Source organism: Caretta caretta, chromosome 8, assembly GCF_965140235.1.
Source record: "Caretta caretta isolate rCarCar2 chromosome 8, rCarCar1.hap1, whole genome shotgun sequence".
NCBI classification, from domain to species: Eukaryota; Metazoa; Chordata; order Testudines; family Cheloniidae; genus Caretta; species Caretta caretta.
In genome coordinates this window covers 5,225,001-5,252,917 of record NC_134213.1, presented here as the reverse complement: position 1 = coordinate 5,252,917, position 27,917 = coordinate 5,225,001, and the positions used below count along the sequence as shown (strand labels likewise).

Sequence of the window (27,917 nt, the reverse complement as noted above, 5' to 3'; positions counted from 1 at the left end):
TGCAACTCAAGCTGAAGCTGGTCTTAAATATATATATCAGTTGTATTTCAACTTCTGGAAATGTCACCTTCCACTTTAGAAATCCATTTAATGGCATCCTAATTACCTGCACCTGGTAGAGTTAATTACTCTCAGCAAGATGAAAATTTGGGCCAGGGGTGGTGGGAGGTGGCTGCGCTCACAAAGCTCTAGGAGCTGATGGCCACACTTACATCTAAAATGCACTTAGCGAAGGAAGTTAGGTGACTCACCATAGAAACAGCTCAACAAACAGTTTGAGCAACATGAAGTTAAGCAACTGCACTCTGGTTCTTGCACATATTCCATGGCAACCAAGATGCTGCAATCAGTGAACAATGGGAAACTTCGGAAAATGCTCTTCCCTGCTATCTCATCTTCCATTTGGAGAGGTGATGAGGGGAACAGGAGGTTCATGGGAAAGGAATATTTAAATGTTAATATTTAAAATATCATTGGAAGAATAATAGTGAATTTCAATTGTACAGAACAAATAATAATCCATTGGATTTCCAGGTAGTCCCTTCAATCCAAGGATTTCCAAATGCATTATAAACATTGAATGCCAGCTTTATCCATCCATTTGTCAGTACCTCACACAAGCACTTGTTATGCCTTCTTCTATGCAAGCACCTTCCTCAACTCATCCACAAGCTCAGTACTCTCTTGGTGTTTGAGTTCCCTTCTCTTGAGATGCCTACAGGAAACTTGCTGATTATTTGTAACCTGTGGATTATCTGCGAATCTGATTCAAAAAGGGAATCAACATACACACACACTTTTGCCAGTGTGTTATGTTATGAATATATTTCACAGCCCTTTTTAATTATTAGGCCACCGGAGGATAATAGTCTACTACTGCTACTACTACTAGAGAGCAGAGCTACTCCTTTAGCTCAAGTGAGAGGAAGTGTCAATGCTGTTTAATATATAGGTTGGTTTGGCAGAATGTGATTGTTTATTTTTAAGCATTTTAAATATTTAAATTTTCATAGTTGCACAAAATTATGGGGCAGGGTCAGTAGACATTGAAATGTAATGACAGTAGACACTGAAATTCAAAAAGTTATAGCTTTATAAACTGTTAATACAAATCGTCAACATCACATGTCAAAATACACAGCGTAAATATACTTAAATCAACACATCATATCTGTTTTAGTAGTTATTTGCTAGTCCACCTACAACAAGCCTAATTCAAAAGTCTAGATCACTGGATTTTGACTCTAATAAGTCTCAAGTAGCATTTTTCTTACTTTGCCTATCTATAAATTTTGATTATTATTGTTGGAAATATTTTTTCACCGGTTTGTGTATGTACAGTGAAATCGACATAACTGCCATTTACCAATCAAAATCAAAACCTTCCAAGCCTATTTATAAAGGACGCTGCACCGGGAGTCAGGAGAGCTGGCTTTAGTTCCCAGCACTGTCATTCAGTTGCTATGTGGTGCTGAGCAATTCATATCACTGATCTGTTACCCCTCCTACCTTTTCTCTGTCTTGCATATATAGACTGTGAGCTCTTTAGGGCAGGAACAGTCTCTTAGCATGTTCTTTGTATTGTGTCTTGCACAGTGGACTCTCCCAATCAAGATGCTGCAATAGTAAAAATGTTAACTAATAACACAGAGAAACGTAGGGCCCAATTCTGTCCTCTCATACAGGAGCAAAACTATCTTTTAAAGCTGATCAACAAATTTTCATCAAAACATTTTTTCACTATTTTGTTTGTGTGTGTGTGTGTAAAATGTTCTGGGTTTTTGAAAGATAAACTGGAAAGCAAAACGAAAATATACTTGGTAAAATGTTTGGGTTTTGGTTAAAAAATCAAAATAAAAAAATCAAGTTTTAGTTTTCAGAAACTGAACATTTTAACCAAAAACCGTTTTGTTTTGCTTTGTTTGTTTGTTTGACCAAAAATGGTGTTGAAATCTAAAAGTTTTTTTCTAGATTATTTGTTTGTGTTTTTTTCCCCTGCAAAACTGAAAAAATTTCATGGACATTTTCAAAAAAAGTGAGGATTTGGGGGTTGGGGGGTGGTTGTTTAATTTCCCATGGAAAATACTTGGCATTTTTATTGGAGGGTTTTAACAGAACATCTCTGATGTGGGCACAGCTTGTGTTAGTCATTTTAAACTGTTTATAATGCTTTATGAGGACTCAAAAATGTGAAGTTGCTGGTTAGATTAGGCATTATTCACCTCAGTGGGAAATCCTTTGAGGATCAGAGATGTCCTTTTTTATGCTGTAATCTCAATTGTTGGTTTTGAATTAGTAACAGAGACTTTTTTATTTTGGTAGCCTATTTTCCCAAACATGTTCCAATCCAGTCAGGGGATGTACATGGTTAGATCTTTCTAATAACTTGCTGGAGGTGTTTTTTCCATGGAACACGGGGTTTTGTGGAGCTCAGTGACCTATGACTCCCTGAAGTGGTGTCCTTTGCAAGAGTGGCTTTTACACAGAACTTTATGTTGCCACTCCAGAAAATTATTACATCTAAGATGAGAAGCCCTGGGTCTGTTTCACAAGCACCAGTATAGGGGAGTTTTGTTAAATATCTCCCCAGTGTGCTGCACATCACTGTTATCAGTGATAACATATCATTTGTGCATTCTCTGGATACACGGTTGGCTGAGTGTTGAATTCCCTGATTCGAATGTTTCTGGATTCCATACTTAGAGCTAGTATCCACGGCTGCTGTTTTATTCCCCTGGTGGCGGACAGAAGTTTCTGGCCAACAATAGAGAAAGAAGTTCCTTTCATTTCTGTTTTGGACGAATTATAACCATTTAATTTTCGTTTTAAACTTCCTCCCAAGTGCTTGATTGGGTGACACTGCAAATACCATTCTCCCTTGTCATTACATGTACACAAACGTGTGCATGAAACCAGCAAATATCGCAACACAGTATCTTTATGTCTCAAAACAGAATCACAAAGTAATAGGCAGGGAAAGCTGATGATGTCATGGGTGATGCTAAAAAGCTTGGGAGTGAACGTGTTTAAATGGGGACAGGATGCCACTTTGCTTCTTATGGGAGAGTTGAAAGAGCTGATTGACTGAAGAAAGCGACGGATGCAATACAAAGAAAATTAACCAGTTGATGAGGCTGTTTCTGGAGACAGAAAGGATTGAGAGATCCAAGGAACGAACAGGAAGGTGGTTTTCAGGTTCATTTAAAAGAGGTGGGTGAATTGGGCTGGTTGACCTTCTCCTGAGATATTTTATATTCTTATGTTCAAAGACTTTTCCTCTGTTGTAGCTCTGCAGGTGCCACTCCTGTGGTGTCCATAGAACTGGTGGTGAGTGTGATAATACACTGTTTTTATTCATTGGGCAGTACTGCACAATCCCCTGGTCTCTTCTTCAGTCTGCCAGACACAAGGTATGCATTCCATCCTGCACCATGGCAGTGGAAATGAGCCCACAGAAACATATTATCCAATCTGTTTTGCACTTTTGTAACCTAAATAGAGATTTCCAGACACTGAGATAATTTTATGTCTGGGTACATGATGTAGAAACCCAGAATAATCACATGTGCCTACGGGAAAATATTCCCCAAATTGTGATGAGCAGGTTTAGTTTCATAACAGGGCTCAATAAAGAATGCATCCCTGCAAACTCCCAGGGGTTGAATGTGGGGGGACTTGGAGGGGAAGCTCAAGACTTATTGTGTTCACTGTTTGGCTCTGAAACCTTGAGTATAAGTCCCAAAACTGAGAAGTGTTTGGAGGCCTGCTGTCTTAGTCCTTTGTGAATATTTGTCTGTATCATCAAAACATCTTACTCCTGGTGCCTTTTGCACAGGAGAAGCCCAAGAGCAGAAATATTAATGGCATAGAGTGTCCCAGAAAAGAAGAGCCTATCCTAGGAAAGGATTGAGGCGCATAAGCAAAGTGATAGGAGCCCCAGGACTGCAGGGTTACTGGTCAGGGTGGAGGAGAATTGGCAGAGAATTGGGAAGGTGGAAATCATATCAACATGTTCAGGAACTTTACCCACATGCAACCAGGGCTCTCAGAGGTAACATTGCCTCAGGTTTTTCTAAAATGTGTGGGCACATCTGCATTTAAATATGTGTGTGTGTGTGTGTAAAAGTCACTGTTTGAAAGCAACTGTCTCAGCTTTTATCACAGAATTTATTTTAAAACCTCCTCAGTGCTGCGACAGTCTCTGGGCTCTGTGTGCTAGAGACATGAAGTTGCATATAGGGTCTTTCCCCCCACCACCACCTTCATTTCATGACTTGCTCTATTTAAGAGAGACGTTCCAGTCAGGCAAGTGTCTCCCAAGGCTAATTGAGTTTGTTGTGGTCCACAGCGTAGACCACGAAGGTGCACCCAGGAGGTTCTGTAGTCATTCGTTTCAGAGTAACAGCCGTGTTAGTCTGTATTCGCAAAAAGAAAAGGAGTACTTGTGGCACCTTAGAGACTAACCAATTTATTTGAGCACAAGCTTTCGTGAGCTGTACAAAAGCTTATGCTCAAATAAATTGGTTAGTCTCTAAAGTAGAATCATAGAATCATAGAATCATAGAATATAAGGGTTGGAAGGGACCCCAGAAGGTCATCTAGTCCAACCCCCTGCTCGAAGCAGGACCAATTCCCAGTTAAATCAGTGCCATAAGTACTCCTTTTTGTAGTCATTCGTGTAACTACTGTGGTCTTCATTGGGAGAAACTAATTTCTTTAGCTTCCCTTGAGATCAATAGATGCACTGAGGCAAACCATGGTCTTGAGCTAACAGTATGCCTTGTCCAGAGCGCAGAGTGGAATCTACATTAGAATCTCAGAGGAAGAGGCTGGGTGGCTGAGCAGATAAAGCTCTCAGGGGCTACTTTGCAGGCTCCATCTTCAGAGGCCATCTTGGTAATTCTTGGTAATTCTCTAGAGCACCATGGTTCCTGTGATTGGGAGACAGGGAGTCCATAACAAGTGACTGTTCCTGGACTCATGGATGGTACCTTTCACCACATCACCCTGAAGAGGTGAACTATGTCCATAAATCAGGAGGGGTTCATCTTGTAGTGTTAGAGCAGGGCAGGGCAGGGGGGGTGCAAGCGCGCATAAACAACCTACTTTTAAGAGGTTGATCCAATTATGATGCCCATAAGGTAATTCTGGATTATTTCCTAGCCCAGGAAAGTAGCTGCTTACCCTCAGATCCAAAGGCTGAGCAGTAATCATTCAACAGCAGCAATGAATCTTTGATCCTCGGATAAAAGGCCCCGTAGAAGTGCAAAGTGTTTTAGCATCTGTCGTTGGAGGACTTCAAAACACTTTATGAACACTAATTAATTCTCACAATACCCCTTTGAAGTTACATGATTAGTAAAAGCAGGCAAACAACCAAATCAGATAATGGAGATGAGGAAGAGGAAGATTATCAGAGTGAGAGGGAGGAAAGAAGAATACAGGGACTCTGTGGATAAAGAAAAACAACTAGGACGAAGGAAAGTGGAAAGGGGAGACAAAGTCTTAGGGGCAGGGAAAGGGCCCCTGATTGATTTATGCTTATGCCCATTCCAATTTATCTTGGCTCCTCTAGATGGTCTCAGATTCTTAATATGTTGGATGGTCTCAGATTCTTAATATGTCTCGGAGACATATTAAGAATCTGAGACCATCTAGAGGAGCCAAGATAAATTGGAATGGGCATAAGCATAGATCAATCAGGGGCCCTTTCCCTGCCCCTAAGACTGGGGTTTTCAAAGGAGTGAAAAGAGTTAGATGCCCAATTCCCACTGAAATTCAGTGGGATTTTAAAGAATAAATGGTTCTGTTGTCCACTCCACATGCATAGTCAGAAAAGGATGGAATCCATGTGGGGTTTGCCTGTGGAAGCAGAAATACAAGGCATTCTGCTCCATGGCATGCTTTCCTCCTTTCTCTGGCTTCATGAAGCCTTGACGTTGTGCAATGTTTCACGGCATTCCCGCATATAAACATAAAATACTGTCTGAAAGGCTGTAACACAACAATACCTTGTTCCTTCAAATTCAGAATGATAACACACAAGAGTCCAAAATCAGAGAGAGAGAAAACAGGCTGCTCCATAAAACAGAAAGCTCAGCTCACCCCACCTTAGTGTAGGCTGGCTGGCTGCAGGTTGACTTGTCTGCTTCCCTACTGCGCCCCCTACCTGCAAGCAGGATCCAGGAAAAACCCTCAGAATTTAAGGTAATAGATCACCATTTTTAACACAGTTTTCAGTACACCACACATGGGAGTCAGGATCTGTGGCTGAGCAGAGGCAGACAAGGCAGAGCTGCTCTCCCTGGCATTGTTTCCAGACCCTTTAAAAAAAAGAGGTGTGGAATTTTAGCAGCTGAGTTAATGCTGATAACAGTAACTCTAGGCACATGTGCCCCTTTGATGGTTTGACTCCCCCTGCCCTGGGAGGTTTGCAGGCCTGAGTGCTCCTGAGCCTGTATGGATCTTTCAGTTGAGTCTTTGTACCCAGCCCCAAAAGTCTTGCTCAAGGACCACTGCAGCAGACTTTGTCTCCCCCTGAAGTTTCACTCTGCAACTGTAGCTGTCTACCTGCCTGTGTTCTTCTACCCTCCCAGAGGCCTGTTTTAGATGCATGACTACCTGTCACATGACTTAATTCATTCTCTCCACCTGAGGAGGCAAACCAGCCATGTCACAGGTGGGCTGATACCTAGTTCCCTTTAGAAAGGCCAGCCACTCTGTGAAACTGGGGAAGAATTAAGCTGGTTTGCCCTGAAATTCAAAGGCAGTCTCAGAGATGCAAACAGAAACTGTGACTGCATTTGAAATTTAAAAGAAGGACCTTGGGGGAAAACGAGGAACTGGTGGGATGTAATCTAAAATACATTAAATCTTTGCACCTAATAATCTCAACAGGGTGAGATTGTTGGACCTGGCAACACAGCATAATAGGCACCCATTTTAAAAGAAAGAAAAGTGCAGTGCTACTTGAAGCAGAGAAAGTTCCTGAGTAATGGCTCTCCTGAGGCACCTCAGCTAGTGCCTCTGGTGAATTTTATGCTTGTCACCTTGTGAAATTTGTGCAGCAAAGATAACAAATGTCACCAAAGTGAGAAAAATGTGAGCAGCTTTTTTACAGAGAAAGTTTTGCTCAGGGGGATTTAAAACTGTGTTTTGCTTGTAGCACAAGCTTCCAAAACGTCACCAGCCAAACAATAATTATTTTGCCTTTCATGGAAACCATCACCCTGTCCAAACTGTCTAGTTTTAGATTCTATACAAAGCTTCATCCTAAACACCCATCCCTTAAATGTACCTGGCAATATCATAGGGAGTTTCCATAGCACCTTCACTTAGGAGGACAACTGGATATGTTTTTATCTCTGACTTCCCTATCAGCCATCAGTGATCCTTTTCTGGGTTCTTCCCATTTGCTCTCCTCTTGCTCTTCATTTTCTCCCCATTTTTAACAGCCTTCTGGAATGGAACAGGTGTGCATCCTTTGGGTAATCTGTCTTTCCAGGTTTCCTTCATCAGGGCCCTTTTAAAAACCTGATCCTGAACACTGAAGGATGGAGCTGTCCCAGAAAAGAGACAGATAACTCAGCTCACTGCTTTCTGCCTATACCTTTACTTTAGCAAAGCTTTTGATATGGTCTCCCACAGTATTCTTGCCAGCAAGTTAAAGAAGTATGGATTGGATGCATGGACTATAAGGTGGATAGAAAGCTGGCTAGATCGTTGGGCTTAAAGGGTGGTGATCAATGACTCAGTGTCTAGTTGGCAGCCGGTATCAAGTGGAGTGCCCCGGGGTCGATCCTGGGGCCGGTTTTGTTCAACATCTTCATGAATGATCTGGATGGTGGAATGGATTGCACCCTCAGCAAGTTCATGGATAACACTAAGCTGGGGGGAGAGGTAGGTATGCTGGAGGGTAGGGATAGGGTCCAGAGTGACCTGGACAAATTAGAGGATTGGGCCAAAAGAAATCTGATGGGGTTCAACAAGGACAAGTGCAGAGTCCTTCACTTCGGATGGAAAAATCCCACGCACCGCCACAGGCTGGGGACCGACTGGCTAAGCGGCAGTTCTGCAGAAAAAGACCCGGGGATTACAGCGGACAAGAAGCTGAATATGAGTCAACAGTGTGCCCTCGTTGCCAAGAAGGCTAACAGCATATTGGGCTGCATTAGTAGGAGCATTGCCAGCAGATCGAGGGAAGTGATTATTCCCCTCTATTCGGCACTGGTGAGGCCACATCTGGAGTATTGTGTCTAGTTTTGGGCCCCCCACTACAGAAAGGATGTGGACAAAATGGAGAGGGTCCAGCGGAGGGCAACGAAAATGATTAGGTGGCTGGGGCACATGACTTATGAGGAGAGGCTGAGGGAACTGGGCTCATTTAGTCTGCAGAAGAGAAGAGTGAGGGGGGATTTGATAGCAGCCTTCAACTATCTGAAGGGGGGTTCCAAAGAGGATGGAGCTCGGCTGTTCTCAGTGGTGGCAGATGACAGAACAAGGAGCAATGGTCTGAAGTTCCAGCGGGGGAAGTCCAGGTTGGATATTATGAAAAACTATTTCACTAGGAGGGTGGTGAAGCACTGGGATGGCTTACCTAGGGAGGTGGTGGAATCTCCATCCTTAAAGGTTTTTAAGGCCCAGCTTGACAAAGCCCTGGCTGGGATGATTTAGTTGGGGTTGGTGGACTAGATGACTGCCTGAGGTCTCTTCCAACCCTAATCTTCTATGATTCTATGCCCTCAGATAGATGCCAGATTGACTTTTGTGTGAGCTGCACACACATAGCCAAAGATAAAGAGTGGACCCCCCCCACCACCACCCTATCCTGAGTTTGTTAGGGCCCATCTATGCTATGGGTGAAATCTTGGTCCCACTGGGGAATTTTGCCATTGATTTCAGTGGGGTCAGGATTTCACCCTACAAGGCTAACTGCGTGGCTGGGATGATTAGGGAATTTTAACACAGTGGCGTGTGGACGGGACACATGGTTACAGATCAGTGTTAGAGGATCGTATCACAGCGTTGGGCCATGGAACGGTGTGGGTCATCACAGAAAGGTGCACTGGAGGACTGAGGTTTCTTGGTAATTGTAGCTATGTGCCCTCCTGTAGCCATAGAGGAATTAATGGAATGTAACTGTCATTCACTGTCAGTCATTAGTCACTATCCACACACACTGCCCTCCTCCTCCTCCTGTATCTCCCTTATTTGTCATTTTGAATATGTTTTGTAAAGGACGAGCTTGTAAGAGGCCATTTTCTAGGTTATGGAGCAGTCACTTTGATGTGATGTCTCATTTATTGCATGGAAATTACAGATTTCAAAAGTCACCTACAGGATTTGGATGTCAATTCCAATTAAAATGAACAGACACTCAAATCCCCTAGACCAATCTGACAATCCCATCCTATTTCTGTTGATTGAAGACCACTGCCCATCTCAGGTCTCAGGCTCATGTAACTATTGAACCCTTTGGCAGGACAGAAGTATGATTCTATTGTAGGTCATAGTGACTACATTAATTATATTGCAGGGGCACCCCAAAGGCATTTTGCATCTTCCAAACATGGAGATGACACAGTACCCACCCCAAAGACTGAATCCTTCTCTCTCTATCCCTCCCACCAACTGGTATCCATCAGCACAGCATCGGTCACGAGTGGTTTAGAGTGCAAATGTGGCGCTAAGGAACAGGAAGCTGCTCTGGCGAAGCCTGCTGGCCAAGCACAAATTCTAACAGTACAAAGCATGTCTTTGACATGTTGAAGAAACGTGTCAAAGAGCTTTTCAGCGCTTGCTTAAAAAGTTGATTCTTAAACTGGAAAGTTGGCTACTCTTGAGAGAACTCTGGGGTGATATAATGGGTAGAAGTGGCTACCGGTGCCCTTCGTGGGCTTGAATTTTTCCTTTTGCCCATAAGCATAAAATGTTTGGCTGGAGTTTTCTCCTTAATAATCCTCACCCTTAACAATGGCATTAAGAGGTAGAAAGAATGGACTCACAACAGCCACAAGCTTCTCTGCCAATGGTCAATGCTCACTGCTTAAGTGGACAGGACTGAAAGCAGAAGAAACGCACACTGAGTGAAATCCTGGATCTACTGAGGTCAACAGCAAAACTCCCATTGATTTTAATGAGCCAGAATTTCACCCACTACTTTAAAGCCAAGATGTCCAGACCTCCTACAGCCTAGTCTATAAGGCCACTAGTAACACTTAGTATTTATAATAAAGTCTCTAGAGCTCTTTATCTACCTATTGGCCCAGACTGAAGGATGCAGTCTGCACTTTTGTGAGTCAGTGAGACCAGCGGCACCAGAGGGGAATTCACCCTGGGAGCTGGCAGGAGGCAGTACTGCCTCCTCTCCCCAACAAGGACTTTCACTGGTGCTCCACCAGAAGATGTTGCTGGAAATATCCCTCATTATTCCCATCTGTTTAGTGGTTGGAGTGCCTCAGCGGAAGGACGCTTGCACCAGACATGCAGCAGCAGAGTCCAGGAGGTGGATCTGACCCAGTGACTGAATCTTCATGACGCCCACTTAAATGATGTAACTACTATTATTATCACCTGTTTGTAGAAGGGGAAATTGAAGAAGAGAGGTTAAGTGAATTGTCCTTGGTCCCAGGAGGTGGCAATGCTATCTTGGGATTAGAAATAAAGTGTTTCTGACCTCTAGTCCTTTGCTCAGACTATTAGATGCCCCTCTTCTGTCAGAAATGCAGATTTGGGTGTCTTGAAAAGAGCTATTGCCAGATCCCTAAAGTCCCCTTTATACTCAGCACTGCAGCTGCCATGAGATCCAAAGACTAGAGAGAAAAAGAGAGACTGAATAACAGTAAGTGGTGTAATACATTTCTGACTAAGCACGAAAACTCATTTCAGAGAGAGATTTTGCCCAGTGAATAGAAATGGAAGAAAATGAGAATTTGTTCTGTCAAGGAAGGAGGGGTGGGGGAATACCCTACTGTCCAGGGTTGTTAGCCTGAGGACAGACAGAAAGGGAGGAGTAGGCAAACTGTAAAATTTAATAAAACCCGCACAGACTGAAGTCAAATCAGAATGCCGCATGGACTGAAGGCCTTCTGTGTACAATGGCGGTATGATTAAATCCATTCTGATTGGGATTCAAACTCGAGATTAATCAGGGAGACTGCTTATTTGCAAATTATATGCATGGTCACTGCATCTTTAAACAGTAAATGGACCCAGAGCAACTTTATATAATGGTTTCTGCTTGGATCCTAGAATAGTTCTCATTCTTGCAATACGCTGGTATTGATAGGCAGTCTGGGCTTCATTATTATATCTGAAGCTATAGCAAAGGATAGTTCCCCAGACAGTGAACAGATAAATGAAAGCTTGGCGCATTCCTGATTTTTCCAATCTCTTAGGGGCTTAAAATGAGACCACAGAATATAATAGATACAGTATTCAGACTTCCATAAGGATATGTTCCTATTACTTAAACCCCTCATATTTGCATAAAATATTCTGATTGGTTGAAGCCTATGTACTCAGCCACATTGAACTAAAAGATGCATTCATTACCACCATGTAAAAAGTTGTGGGGGGGAGTTGGGGAAAGCATAGCTAACATGTGCCATTAAAATGATAGGGGGAAATATGTTCATACACATATACAAGAGGTACTCTTGAGGGTCCTTTTTAACACCAAGGTTTGCAATCAAAATTCCAAGGCTGTTATGCAGGGAAGCAGAGTTGGTATATGAGTAATATGCAAAAGGTATGCAAAAGGCATTTTGGGCACAATGGTTCCTAAAATCACACAAAACTTCCCTGGCTTTCAGTCTGTTATGAATTCCACACTCTCAGACCCAGTCTGTTAAAATAGCCTCCACTGTTCACAAACCTGGGGCTGATCTGTGGTTTGGGGTTGAAAGTGTGAAATTTGCAATTCTTTATGCTTTCATAAAGAAGTAAAAAAAATCATTGATTTTGACTGATTTTAGCTTTGAGATTTAGGGTGTGTTTAAATTTGGAACTTGGAGCAAAAGCAGAGGACAAAGCCCCTCACAAATCAGAACCAAAGGAAATATTTTCACTAGATGCCTTGCCAAATCTAACCACCCATGTACACGTGCAATTATCTCTGGTCACTGCCATGTTAATAGACAACTGTCTGGGAACATAGGCTGTGTATGTAGAAGAACAAAAGTTGCATTTGCTCCACAGGTGCCTAAGAGATTTTCTGTCACCATTTTTGCATAAATTCGTTCACTGACAAATATGTCAGTTGGCTAAATAAGCCTTTATTAGAAATGAATTTAACAGCAAATCTGGGAAATCCTCCCAAAACAGCCATCTCTTTAGAATCCTGGATTTGCATTTCTAATTAAAACGCTGTCGGTTTAAGTGCAATTCTCCAGAAGAAATCAGTTCTAAGAGGGGAAGGGGGGAGAACGGAGAAGCTACTCAAAAAATTTTCAAAGAGATTTATTTTGTATATTTCATGATGATCTTGTTAATCTTTTTTTTAGAAATGTATTCTGCTAGAGGATTGATGTTCTCTGTAATAAGCTGGCAAAGCACATCCAATTCCTGTTAGGTTCAGTTACCTTCTATGAGGGATAAGATCAAAGAGCAAATTTTCTGATCTGGGATTGCATTTTGTTTTGAGAAATGAGACATTAGCTGGATGCTTTTCTTTTTCCTGTGAAGAATCCATCAGTGCTAAAACTAGAACACAGAAAACCTTCACTCCATGAGAACTAAGGGGAATTGAAACTTCATCACTATCCGCAGTGGCTTGGTCATTCTGGGGCCAAACCATCTCACCTGTCAGGCAGGAGAGGAGAGGGGTTTTAAAAACAAGAGTTGAATGTTGTTCAGTGGGATTCATCCTGCAAGAGCAAGAGGAATTGTGGGCTTTAGAACTAAAGCACCATTGGCAAACTGCCCATGATACCTTAAGATATGGACAGCATTCTGCCTGCCTGGCAAAATCCTAAATTTTCACCTGACTGGGCACCATTTTTAATTATTAACTTTTACAGACAGGTGAAAATACAGGCCATTTACCAGACAGCCCAAAAGGACAGTAGGTGAATCTGCACTGGGACAGGTGGTGAATGAGGGTATGGGGGGGGGGGGAGGGAAGTCAATGCCAAGGAGGAGGCATGTTGTCTGTGTCCTAACCTTATGGCTGTTGTCCTGGCCTGTGACCCTGGCATTCCTCCCTGCTTCTCCTTTAAATCTCTGGCCAGTGGACGGTGGGCATGTTCATAAATACAATAACAAACACTGAATGGCACAAAAATGATGCTATTGAAAACAATGTTTTGGTGTCCAGGTATAGAAATTCTCAAGAAATACCCTGGGGCAGATACTCAAAGGCAGTGGTGACGGGAGACAGGGTGGCCAAGGAACTGGTTTCAGCTCTCCCAGTCCTCATGCATGTTAGATCTTCAGAGGAGGGCCTTTAACTTGCACTACTGGCATAAGCTCCTTAGCAGTGGTGGATGGGGCAGAGAGAAGCTCCACCCTGCTATGTACCATCCTATCCTTGGAACGTCCCTCACCCTTTTCACTCCATGCCAGGTGTGAGGGATATAGTTGGCACAACAACTAGGTCTCTACGAACGGAGAGCTCCTCTGCACAGGGAGAATGATCCTCCAGAAAAAAAATTATGGAACAGTTTTCTACTGAAAGATGTGCTTTAGTGGACACCTAAACATTCTGTGGGAACATGTTACTTCTGGCAGAGTTGTTTATGGGAAAAAATTGCAACAAATCATTATTGAAACAAAATGAGAAAGTCAAAATGAATTTCTCCTTTCACTTTGATAACACTGAAACATTTTGTTTCGATAAGGTAGAACAATTGGATATGACACTATCATTTCAATTCATTTAATTTAGACTGATAATATGAAAATTAATATTTTAATTTAACATCATATAGATTATCTTGCACACAATAGTTTACTGTAGTGTAAAATTCTAAACAAAATTAATTGAAATGATAAAGAAGAAATGAAACATTTTTACCTTATCAAAATGAAATGTTTCAATGGTCCCAAATTGAAATTTGTCAGAATATTCATTTCACAGGAAATTTCAGAATTTCCTGCTTTTCATTCCGATTTGGATTTTTCCCCCAAATGTCAAAACTTCCCACAGAATGAAAATCCCGGTTCCTGACCAGCTCTGATGCGGCACAAAGTGGAAATAGAAAACCAAAAAATTCAGCACTCAACTCCTACAGGAACATGGTACCTGGAGGACTTCAGTGTTATTCCATTGGAGAGATGGGCCTTGCTAGCTGGCAGTAATAAGGGTAATAGAAAATCAGCGGTGGGCAGAGGGCATGGGGTGATTATGGCCAGCCGGATAAAGTTGGAAGAAGAGCTTCAGGGGTCTCAATTTGGAATGTGTAGAAGAGAATTGCTCTGATGGCAGAGGAAGCAATGTAGCAAAACAAATCAAAACAAAACCCCATCTGGTTAATTTAGCTATGTCATCATTTCCCACATCCCAGAGTCAGCCAAACAAGCCTCTTGTTGCACTATTATCCTCTCCGCTTATTACTTGCAAGGATTTTATTCGGTTTAAAAAGGCTGCCGTTCCCAAGTATTAATACAGTCATCATTATGAATGAATACAAGAGTTAAATACACCGATCCAAATGTCAAGACCCGGAGCGTATCTTTGTGAGGGCTAAAGGATGTGGGCACAGAAATCTTTCCTTACTTCAATAGAGTGCTCAGTCACTAACAGCAGTTTCAGAACAGTGGAAAGCTGACTAACCCAACATTATGCTTGGCATGGACTAGGAGACATGAGAATACTCAATGCAAGGGAATTCAAACCTCATATTGCCTATTAATATAAAGCAGTATAAAAACACACAATAGACTTTGTTGGGGCTTGACCTTCAGAGCAACTGGTTTAAAAAACGGGACTTGGTGTCCTAAGTCACTTAGGCACTTTTGAAACCTGTATCCATGGTGATAGCATGGCTGCCTCTTTTCAGTCTACAGATGCAACAGGGCAAGGGCTATAAAATATGTTACATAAGCTGCCGTTGTCTTCTCCGTCATTTCAATTTGGTAAGCAGTACCATTGTTCTTCTGAGCATGGGTTCAGAGTCTGGCTAGTCTATCTGTGTACCCCCAACAGTCCAGATTGAGAACCTTCTGCTTAACATATGTCACTAATATCGAATCGTAGAAATGCCCAGTAGGTTTATATCCAATCTTGTGATGTTTCGTCATGGACATTTCCCCTTCATTATTATTATTTACTTGTCCTGTGGTAGCGCCCATTCATGGGCCAGAATCCCATTGCGCTAGGTGCTGTACAAACACAAACCTAAAAGATAGCCCCCTGCCCCAAAGAGCTTGCAATCTGAGCCAATTCATTATTATGTACTCGCAGAGGCCTTGATTTAAGGTTTCTAACTCTAAGTTACATATTTAGCAATGGGGACAAAATGTTGCTTTTCAACTTTGTCTCTGATGAACCATTACATAACAAGGCATAAGCATGTCTGAGATTTTTGTTGCTTCCACTTGTGGTTAGGCACATTGCTATGACACTAGGATGAGTGGCTGTCTCCACTGGGTGTCATCTTCTGTGGGGAGCAGATGCAAATACCCCATTGTTATTTATTTATCCAGCTCATGACAGGTGCGTGATCTGGAAGCAAAAGCCATCTGCAGCTGTCAGTAGGCAACCCCTAAGTGATAAATGAATAAAGAATAAGGTAATGGTGTCTGCATTCTAAAGGCTGGGGTCCAGTTAACTGCAGCTGACAGGAATTAAACAAGTCACAAATGTATCCCAGCTTCATCAGGGAAGAAAAGCTGTATAATTGCAACTGGAGGATGAATGCAATAATTAGCTGTGCAAGTGTTGCTTGCCAGGTTGAAGTGGCCGTCATCATCAGAAATTGTTGGATTTGGCGTTATCCAGTTACTCTTGTTTGGTGCCTCTATTGCCTTTTGCAAATGCTTCCTTCCCCAAACACACATCATCTAGACTAATTAGGGAAACATTTGGGGTTATTTTTTGTTTCTTGCAGATCCAAAGGTGTGTTCACTGAACCAATCGACTCCTCTCCACACCCTCCACCATTTACTAAAAGTAACGTGTTGTGAACTCTGGTGAAAGGTGTTGAAGTGGACAGACCTGGAGACTGAAATCCTCTGCAGAAAGAATGTTGTGTTAGTTCACATTTCCCCACATCATTCCTTAACTCTGATTTAGAATGACCACCTCTTGGGGAGACACAAGGTGGGGGAGATAATATGTTTTATTGAACCATCTTCTGTTGGTGAGAGAGAGACATTTTCAAGCCACACAGAGCTCTTCTTCAGATCTGGAAAAGGTACTCCAAGCATCGGAGAGCTCTGTGTGGCTTGAAAGTTTTTCTCTCTCACTGACAGAAGTTGGTCCAATAAAACATATTACCTCACCAACCTGGTCTCTCTAATATCTTAGGACCGACAGAGCTATAACTACACTGCATACACCTCTATGGGAGGCAGTTCTGTCTCTGGGACCATCTAGTCATTGGCCATTTTGCTGAGATAGCCAACAACTCATCTGGGTCAAGGCAACTAACCTGTGTCACGCTGGGTTCTGAACAGCTGCAAGATGGTCACAATATAACAGTGTCCTACCTTCATGAAACCTGTCCTATATTAAAAATATGGGGTTCCTATTGCTTTGTAAGAGGTGATTTTTTTTTAAAGAAAAGAAACTATCACCTTTATGAACATCACTTCAGAGGTAGGTTATATGTACTAGATCAGGGAGCGGGATTCTACATGAGACTATACATTCCACTGCTTTGAAATTTTTCACCTCCAGCTCAGGTTTCAGGTGATAATGGTTTGCTGACATCACAGAAGCAGCATGCAATATACATGACTGGTTAAGCAAGCCTTAGGACTGAAGTAGCCAGGGGGGCTACAGATCAGCACTGAGATGCCATGGCAGAGGGGCTGGAAAGCCACTTGCCCAGTGTCTGGCTCAAGCCAATTCTACTTTCATAAGCAATCATTTCACTCTCAAATCTGGAAGAAGAAAAAACAATGTAAAGTCAACAGTTTGCTGTTTTGTCCCTGTTATTTACTGTGGCTATATTTCCTGCACACTGCTCTCTCTGCACTTTGTGAAAACGGCTCTGATTGCTCTTCCAGGAGTGTGAAGCTGAGAGTGTGTTTGATGCTTTGGCTTTTATTTCCCCAATATTAAAAATGTGTGGTCGCCCTTCTGCAAATTGCAAATGTATTCAGAAGAGTTTTGTTGCTGAGCAAATGTGGTCCCTGGTTTCCATTAAGTGGTGTCTGAGCTCAAAGAATGGCAATTTTGACCAAAGGGATTTCAGGTCAGATTGATATAAATGAGATGACATGATGTCTGAGAGAATAGCTACTCCCACATCCGCGAGAGATTTAAAGATAGCCTGGACAAAGCAGTAATATACAATATAGAGGAGCGGTGCAGGGAACAGACTACTTCATTTCACTCTTTTTCCATCTCTGATTTCTGCAATTAGTGAAGTGTGGGGTTTGTTTGTTTGTTTGTTTCCCTAGTTGGAGCAATGGAGTGTGGAGTTTTGTTTGCCAGTTGTTTGCCATTAGCCCACAATGACTTCTAGAAAGCACGGCAGCTGGATCCATTAACTCATGCAAACCCAGACACAGGATGGAATGGATGTTGACATGTGTCATCACAGTGTCTGTCATTTAAAGGCTATATCTCCATTGCCATAGTCCAGGCCAGATTTCAGGGCAGTGACAGAGGATGTTAAAGAGACACACTGCAGAGGGAAAAGGTTGATGTCACAGGAGGGAGGCAAAAAGAAAAGGAGTACTTGTGGCACCTTAGAGACTAACCAATTTATCTGAGCATGAGCTTTCGTGAGCTACAGCTCACTTCATCGGATGCAGTGTTTCTTATAGGTAACCCCTTCCTTGCCAGCCTGGCTGCATAAAGTAACATTATGATTTCCTTCCTGCCTGAGATGTGTTTGGCTAAAAAGGAAAGAGCACAAGCAATATGGGGAGGGAGCATCATTATTAAAATCCCTTTTAAAACAGAATCTTCCCTTTAAAATGATATTAAAATGTTTGACTGCAGTAAATTAATTCCTGCTTGAGCTATCTATCTGTCTGTCTCCAAATGCCTAGAATAATTTGGCAATCTGACTGGAGAGACAATGCAGTAGATTCATAGATTATAAAGCCAGAAAGGACGGTTATGATCGTTGAGTTTGACCTCCTGCATAACACAGGACAAAGAACCTCACACGCTGAACTCTGCATCAAGCCCATGACTTCTGTCTGAGCTATAGCATATTTTTGAGCAAGCTATCAGGTCTTGATTTACAGACTCCAAGTGATGGAGAATTTCCCTTGTCCCTTGGATGTATTAAAATGCATATTGTTCAGATGAGCCTAGTTTACCAAGCAATCCGGATCAATCTATATAACTGTCATGTGCCATGACTATTTACCACTCCACCAATTTTCATATCATCTGTACATTTTACCAGAATGACTTTATGTGTTCTTCCAGATCACTGACAAAGATATTTAACAGCATTGGGCCAATGAGCTACGACCCTGAGGGTCTCCCATAGAAACATTCTCATTGGCTAATGATTTCCCATATACAGTTAATTTTTGTGATCTAATATTTAACCAGTTGTTAATCCATTTAGATATGTGCTACACTGATTTTGTATAGTTTTTTGAATAGAAAGTCATGCAGAACTAAGTCAAATGCCTCACTGAAGTCTAATTATATTATGTTAATGCAGTTTTCTTTATCAACCAAACTTGTGATCTCAGACAAAAAAAAGATGTTTGTGTGACCAGACCTATTTTCCATAAAATCATGCTGGTTGTCATTAGTTATGGTACCATTCTTTAATTTGCTACTCATTGCATCCCATAGCAGCCTTTCCATGATTTTGCCCGAGATTTATGTCAGCATCTAGTTACCCATGTCATCTCATTTATCCCTTTTAAATATAGGTATGACATTAGCTTTTAGCCAGTGCTCTGGAACTTTCCTGCTGTTCCAAGATTTGTTAAAAATCAGCATTAATATTTCAAAGGGTGTCTCGGCCCATTCTTTTAATACTCTTACAAGTACTCAGACAGAATAATACAAATTATCCTGTTCTTCAGATTTAAAAATGTTTAATTTAATAGTTGCTGTTTAATTTCCTCCCTAGTTACTGATGGAAAATAAAGTATTTCATTATGACTATAAGATATGAATTACATCATCCCATTTCTTTCCAAATGGGCTCAGTACAGGAATAACTGGGTGAAATGCAATAGCCTGTGATATACAAGAGGTCAGATTAGATTACCTGATGGTCCTTCTAGCCTTAAATTTCATGAACCTAGGAATCAAATACACAATAGAAACATTTATTAAATATTTCTGCCTTTTCTGCACATGACTGATCATTTTACCATCCTTATCTAGCATTGGATGTTATACCAATAAAATAAAAACCAGCAGGATCTTATTAAAGGGAAAAAGGCAAAATACCACATTTATTGTGAATACAGAAAGAATCATAGTAAGCAGTTAGTTATAGCTATAACATTCCATTCAATCTCATATTTATTCACACATTCATTCATACAAACACACACAGGTTCTGCAAGGTTGTTATCATAGTTACCAGCCTTAGAGTTGCTCATGCCAAGCCACTGGCCAGGTGGCCTGGACATGAGGAGGGAGCAGGGCCTTGTCAGATGCTCATCTGATGCTCCTGGAAGTTGGTTTGCAGAATCAGACTCCAAAGTTCTCACTTTTTAGAGTCTATTTTTATAGGAATTTCTTCCTATGCCAGTCTATGGGAATTGCTTCATCATGCTGTTGCTGAATCAATCAGCAGATAGCACATTCCTGACGGCTCCAAGATGTTATCTTGTTCTTTGGTTCTCCCATTCTTGAGGCTGTTGGGTGGATTCCAGTCTGCCCTCTGGGCGGTCCTCTGGTTATTTCCACTTGACGCCTTCTTCAGCCGAGGGACACTGGATTCTTAGGCTGGCACCTCCCTGATCATTCAGTTATTATCCACACCAAGCATCCATCCACATACATCCTCTATCTCTATTTTAATCACAATTGTTAATACAACAAAAGGGCGGGGAGTCTCTGGGTGCTGTTTCTGTTGTTAGAGTATTGCTTTGAGTCTCTCTCTCTGTGAATTGCTTTGAGAACAGACTCTGTCTTAGAATGTACTAACACAATTAGCAGCTTGCAAGTTTCACACATAGAGGGAGAGAAACAGTACCAAAAACCAAGAGACCTCTTAATTAGTAATACCCTGGAATTTAAACTATGGGGAATCAAACTCATTTGTGATTTTAATACAGAACTTCTTTAATATGATCCAACATGGACATATATCATTGCTAGGATTTCACTTGTTCCTGATACATGTAAAGAATTCTGTCTGAGGTAAGTACTACCCTAACCAGGAATTTAAAGTTTCCTATTGTTTGTTGCTGTGTTCTGCTATTTTTTTCATCTGAATGAAAACTAAAGAAAATGTTACTGTGCAAACATTATTTTTCACCAGCAGTGATAGTTTTGTTTCACTCAAGCCTGTGTCTTGACACATATAGCAAGGAAATAGAGAGAGAAGCATTCTCCCATTTTGACACCGAGCTTCCCAGGAAACAGGTGTAAGAGCTGGCATTGCTCAGCAGTCGCTGATAGGGTGTTAAGCCCCATACCACACTTCTGGCCTATATCACCGAATTGTATCTTCTACTCCTTCATCCTGATTCCCCTCACCCTTCCCTTTTGTCTTTAGATCCCTCTCTGGCCGCATAGTTGGTGGTGTCTGGTGGTTTTTTACCTTGATCATCATCTCTTCCTACACGGCTAACCTGGCTGCCTTCCTGACAGTGGAGCGGATGGTGTCCCCCATAGAGAGTGCAGAAGACTTAGCCAAGCAGACAGAGATTGCCTACGGGACCCTGGAAGCTGGGTCAACTAAAGAATTTTTTAGGGTAAGAGAAAATGGTTAAGACTTTCATATACAAAACAAAAAGATCATGTCAGCCTTTGTGCCATTCCATGGAAACGACAGATCATGAAGTTTGCTGAGTACTGTAAATAACCTAGAAACATACAGTAATTATATGCTTCTGCACATTACTGAGTAATTATACTTAGCAGTTCCAAAAGTAATTACCCTATGACTTGCAACTCAAGTTTACAGAATAATAAATCTTTTGTTTGCCCTGTAATTAAATGGAACCACTTACCATATATAAATACGCTGCCATTATGTATGGCAGAAGCATACATAGCAGAGCCAGAAAAGATTATGTTGGCTATCCAGTCTACCTCCTTCATTTTGCTTCCTACAACATTCCCATTAATGTCTCCTCAAACATCTGCAGGGATGGAAACCTTACCACTTCCCTTGGGAGTCTGTTCTGCCATCCAATTGCTCTTATTGTTAAGCACATTTCCCTAACATCTAGTCTGAACATTAGCTTCTCATCCTTCCATCGTTGGCATCTAAATACTTTTCTTATTTCCAAGTATACTGGTGTACTCAAAGTACAGTATTTATAGGCTGTGATAATCCCTCCACTCCTTCCTGTGATTTCTCTTTTCTGGTAGAGGGTATGCTCTCCCTCCACACCAGGGACTCTGTGGAGAATTCTGCTTGCTGAAAATCCCACCTCCCATTGTTCCCTCTAGGGAGATATAGCCCTACGCTGCTCATGCCTAACAGACACAATCCAGCCCTGGGTGAATGACACTCATTGCTAGATTGTTCTTACCCTGAAATTGCTTGAAGCAAATGACGCAGAGAGCTTGAGGGGTATTTGAGCTCTTTGACCTAAAGTCACTCATTAAACTATTTCTAACACAGCTGGCCTTCCTTACTAATACAAACCACAGGTACATGCTCAAGCTAACTCTGAGTCTCCCCTGGTACACAAGCCTCTGCTTCCAGGCTAATACATGCTGGGTTTGTGTTGCCCCATGCAGCGATCTAAAATCGCCGTGTTTGAGAAGATGTGGACGTACATGAAATCAGCAGAACCCTCCGTTTTTGTGAGGACCACAGAAGAGGGGATGATCCGGGTGAGGAAGTCAAAAGGGAAGTATGCCTACCTCCTGGAGTCCACCATGAATGAGTACATAGAGCAGCGCAAGCCATGTGACACAATGAAGGTGGGAGGTAACTTGGATTCCAAAGGCTATGGCATTGCAACACCGAAGGGGTCTGCACTGAGGTAAGTAGCCTGGATTTGCTTTTCCTTGCCATGCAGCCCAATACATCAATGTGTCCACACAGTTCAATCTCCATTGCCATATTAATCATGAAAGCAGGGAGTGTAAATTCTCAGCATGAGGCCATTAAACTACATGACTCCTGCTCAACAGTGATGGGAGTGACTAATTCTTCAAACCCTGCATATGGAAATTGGCCTCCGACTGGCCCATTCATTATGAATGCAGCTGCACTCCTTAAGGGATTTTGCGGCATCGTAACCATTGATTAATAAAGCATTATTTTGAAGCGAGGCTCATCCTGTGGTGTGTGAAATGCCCATCTTTGCAATGTATGGGATGGCCCTGGTTTGGATCCATGCTTAGAGAGATTCTTGTGGTAACAGTATTTGTGTGTGTGTGTGTGTGTGTGTGTGTGAAAAGAAATGCTAACACATGAGGACAACATGAAAAATGAAGCGTTCTCATCCTTGCTAAAAACAACAATTAATTACAAGAGTTCAGTGCAGATGCTGAGTTTAGGGCTCTTGACATCTTCCAGGAGGTACAAGTCCAACATTTCTGAACCCAAAACAGTAATTGCCAAAGGCCTGTACCAAAACACCATCACAAATATTTTTGAAGGCTTTTTTTTTAAAAAAAACCCTTAGAAGGCACAAAATCCAGATCTTTAGTACGGTTACAAATACAAAAGAATATGGGAAGAAGATTATTATGGAGGCAACATTTTCACACCTGAGTGCTTACAGTTTGCTACCTGAACCTATGCACGAAGATAAGTGCTTTTGTATCTTTAGCATGTAGGGAAAGAGGGGGTTGTTTTTGTTTTGTTTTGTTTGGGGATTTTGTTTTTAATTAAAGCGGTTTTTCTTCCTGCCTTTTTTAACATTAAGAAATTCAGGCCTTTTCTGCCCTGAAAGACTCTATGGACAGCTGGAGGTCTAGTAGGTTTATGACATCAGAAAACTTAAAAAAAGGAAAACGAAACCTCACTGAAGGAAGGTAGAAGTGATTGTCTTTTCATCAGACTGTTTAAAACACTTTTCAATTCATTTCATTAACACTTGGAAGGAAAGATGTCTTTGGCCTTGTCTGTATTGAGATTTAGCCATTGCTGGCCAGTATTTGGGGTGGCCGTGCTGAAGCAAACCTGCATGTAGAGGTAAGAAAAGCTGTGATTTGCACCATTTGAACTTATCCCACTTTCAAGCAGGGAGAAACCTGAACTGGTGCAAATCATGGCTTTCCGTGTATCTCCAGTTGGGGTTAGCACCAACGCAGCTATGCCAGTTGCTGGCCTGTGATGGCTGAACGGGGGCTAATCTAAAGCATAGACAAGATCTTACTCATGGATTCAACCCTGTCCCCCCTTCAGTTAAGGACAGAGCCAGCTCCCAATCTACAGGTGTATGTCCTCCAATCAGTCTTCCATCAAAAATCAAGGAAGGACAAGACTTGACATTATCGCTATTTTTAAGGTAAAAAAGTCAAGCAAAAGAAAAACAATGTAGGAAAGCAATGTACAAAAGGATCAGTTAGAGAATAATTTTCACTTTCAAAACTCGGTGAGGCATTAAACACAATGGACCAGATCCTGAGGTGCCACTGACTTCAATAGGAGTTTTGCCTAAGTGAAAACTGAGTGAGGAGCTTGGGATCTGTCCTAATGGAAAGTAAAATAAGCTTCAAGTGATCAGAATGCCGCTGACAGCTCCACCCTTTGTCAGAATAGAATGCAGAAGAACTAGAGGATAGAAAAGGATCTAAAAAGCCCGGTGGTCTGAAGCCCACCTGTGTCCCATCAAACTTCAGGATTTCACCTACTCGGGTGCAGCATGAGCAGCTTCCTTATTCTTTTATTGGCCTTGCAACTTATATATTGGGATGCCACTTTCTTTCCAAAATGCTATGAATCCTAATACCATCTACAGTAATTGTCACAAAATCCTACCCTCCTGCCTGCAGTCTGAAAAATTGTACCCTTGTTTGGGTCACGCTTTCGGTTAAAGTTCCATTTATAAAGGGTTTTTAAATGATCACGAGGTGTTTATAAGCATGTCGCAGACATGTGTGTCACATCTATGTGTTGTGGATGGTTACAAGCATCTCAGAGAATGAGTTAAAGATGGTGATAAGACCTGGAGATAAGCAATCTATTGCCCTATGGGACTCCATTGCAATTGATTAATCATTCACTAAAACATCTATTGATCAGTATATAACCCTTTATAAATGGAGGCTTAATTGTGACGGATACTTGTTCACTGACTATAAACTAATGTGGAGAATTTTAAACTGGGGTCCTAGGTCACTAGCACCTTGCAAACCATTTTCTAGTGAAGATCTGGTTGGTTTTACTGGGCCTGATCCCACTGACATCAAGGGGCACTCAATCAGGGCCATGGTTTCCAGCTTTAAAAATGCATTAAATACTTTCCATGTCAGCATGTGCTGTAGCTGCCCCCAGAGATGTGGCTAGTTTGTGAATGGAGAGCAGGTGGTCCTTAAGACAATCTTTCTATTCAAATGTTGTCCAGGCTATGAAATTCTTTGGGTCTCTCCATACTAATGTGCATGCACTATCAGAGCTTCAGGGCTTTTGCCAGCATACTCTCGCCAATATTTATTTTCCATCTTGCAAATATGGAAATTAAGAGGCAGGACTAATGTGCAAAAAACAGTCTGTCCTGCAATGTTCAGGATGTAAGGAAGCCATTAGTAATGCTTTTAACAACAACAACAAAAAATAATCCACCAGCAAAACTACAAGAGGGGAATGCAAAAGAATCAGCTCAATCCAGCTAATCCATATATCTCTTTGCTGGGCAGGAGAATACAACATTTCTGCTGTTTCTTTTTTGCATCATAACCTCTGTTAACGGCATGTGGAACCAATTCCCAAACCAGTCTAACAGCAAAGGAGGAATGCTTGATTTTCCGTTTGACCTGTTGGTGTTTCTTTGAAACAGGTGCTGTCATTTTCTGTCCCATTATGTTTGTTTTGTTTCACTGTTGTTTTATTTGTCAAGCTTTTGGTATTTTCTTTACAGTCATCATATGATGTGTGTCTTCACCATAGGGCCCTGCACACACAGAGTGCACTGAACAAGGTGACACTCAGTCACCCGGGGAACAAATCCAAATCACTGGCTGAGGGAGTTTAGGGGCCCTGATCTTGTTTCCTTTCAAGTCAACAGGAGTTTCACCATTGGCTTCAATGGGAGCAGGATCAGTTTCACAAGAAGGAAGTTTTCTTGCTTTTTCCTGAGACGCTATGGGCATATCATGTATGCTGTCAATAATTAAAGCAGTTTATTTGTCATGGCAAAAAATGAGAAAAGTCATTTTAGTTTAATCCAAAAAAAGAAAATGCATAATACATGTAAGTGGGGCTACTATTGCCAGTTTGCATTAATAACTTAAAAACATATAAAAGTAGCAACCACATGTAGGATATACAAACCACTGCCACTGTGTTCTGTTTGATAAAGGATGTTATACATTCCTAAAGACATGGGGCCTGAGTCATCACTAGATTATGCCAACATCTTTATACAAAGTAAAGCTCATTGGTACAGAAAGACATTTTAATACACTGCAAAGAGCTGGACTGATATCAGCTTAAACTATTTAATAATATTTAACCAGTGGTTAAAATCATTTAAAAGCTTAGGTCATTCACCCGTACTCCACTACACTGGATATACACAGAGACATAGTTGTAAACATTCATTAGGGGTAAAAGGAGGATTTGCTTACCAGCCAGTCCCCAGTATGAGAAATGAGGATCTCCAACTTTATATTTACACATCAACCATCGGTTCTGGCTTGCATCATAGTCCACATTTCTCCTAAGTTTGAAAGCACTTGAGTCAGTATGTTTGGTAAGATCTAAATTCTCTCCATAATAATGTTTTGATCACTTATGAAATCCTAGCTATCAGGCTTTGTAGTCCTTTTTTCTTTCATCCAAAGTTGATTCCTTCACTTTATGTCTTTTGAGAGCTAGGTGATTGAATTTTAGATCAGATTTAATCTTTTCCTTCTTTATTTCTGCATGGAAGCCATAAGAGAACAGATAAAATATCCTTTTTCAGTGGCAAAAGTGATATTGAGAGCCTGCTCCTTCTCCCACTGAAGTTAGCAGGAATTTTGACCTTGACTTTAATGGGAGCAGGGTTGGAAACCTCAACAAACAACCTTCATCCTATAGCACATGCACACCTCCCTCCCCATCCATCAGCTCAGTGTCAGATATGTCGGGCTGCCGGGAGTTAGTGGAAGAGAGCTCCCTTCCCCAACTCCCCCAGATTAACCTGGCTTTGGACATCATTCAGTATTGAATGGGTAAATCTGGTGCTTTGGGGAACAAAACAATAATGCAAAGCCAAATTGTCCAAAATCGGTTAAAGTCAATGAAATAACACCCACAATATGAGTCTCTAATTCGCATTTTAAAAAGAAACAGCAATGTATTAGGGAGGGAGAAATAGGACTGCTCTTGTTTTGCAATTGGCTTCCTGGTCTTTCAGCAAAGTTCTCCAGAGGCGCTATAAACTTGTGTGTCAGCTTTTCCAAATCCCATAAACTAATAAAAATGTTCCCTGTCAAAAATCCACCTAAAATGACACATTTCAGAGAAAATAAGTAGCAGGCAGCTAAATCTTTCCTCAAAGACCCTGTCACTGTGAAATATCAGAGGCTTCCTATACTCCTTGTGAACTGGAGAGAGAACCAATTACTTTAAAAGAAATCTCTTAGGAAAAAATTAATAAAATGTATAACACATGGCACAAAATATCATCAGAGTGATTTTTACATTCAGAGGCTCTACAGAGGATTTACTGTGTTAATAGCATATGCCTGTATAGGAATTACATACTCTTTCAGATCATCCATTAGCTACATCTTCTGCAAATTGTTCATCAGAGATTGCTGTGCTAATTAACTTCCATTCTGTTTTAGAAGACAGAAATAATCATGTGTGTTACTAGATTATTCATTACTTTTACATACAACTTACCATGTATAGTCACTGTCACTGCATTTAACTCATAACTTAGGGTAGATCTACCCTGCAAAAACAAAAAAGATGTGTTTTTAACTTTAATTCAGGTTAAAAGAGCAATGAAAACTTGGCAATTTAGCTTTTAACTCAGCTTATCAGCTTGAGTTCAACCCCAGGCTGCCCTTTAGGCTTTAGCCGAGTTGCTGTGTCTTCACACCTGCTATTTTAACCTGAATTAACTATCCCGAGTTAAGAACACGCCTTGGGTTTTTCTGGGTTTTTTTGTGCAGTGTAGATATGCCCTAATTTACACAAGTAGAGTGAATCACCAGACACCTTTCCCCAGAGAGCCCAGATATTTTACTGGCTTTTCAGCATTTGCTGTATGGAGTCCGTCAGAGTAAAAAAACTAAAATGATACAAAATTACCATGGCACACATTAAATGGATTAAAAACTGGCTAACTGATAAGTCTCAAACTGTAACTGTAAACCGGGAGTTGCCATCAAGCAGGTCTGTTTCCAGTGCGTCTCACAGGGATCTGTTCTTGGTCCTATGCTGTTTAACATTTCATCGGTGACCTGGAAGAAAACATAAAATCATCACTGATCAAGTTTTCAGATGCCACAAAAATTGGAGGAGTTG

At 41.4% G+C, this 27,917-nt stretch overlaps 1 protein-coding gene across 6 annotated transcripts in view; it reads left to right on the top strand.

Moving 5' to 3' along the window:
- GRIA1 (glutamate ionotropic receptor AMPA type subunit 1) overlaps positions 1-27,917 on the top strand; it is a 166,761-nt gene that overhangs the window by 122,463 nt on the left and 16,381 nt on the right. For all 6 annotated transcript variants that reach the window (XR_007357944.2, XR_007357943.2, XM_048860115.2 and 3 more), the window contains 2 exons: positions 20,823-21,021; positions 22,019-22,266. Coding sequence is in view for 4 of the 6 variants with exons in the window: in XM_048860115.2 (XP_048716072.1) it covers positions 20,823-21,021; positions 22,019-22,266 (447 nt within the window). In the remaining 2 variants the exon portion in view is untranslated. The remainder of the gene's footprint in view (positions 1-20,822; positions 21,022-22,018; positions 22,267-27,917) is intronic.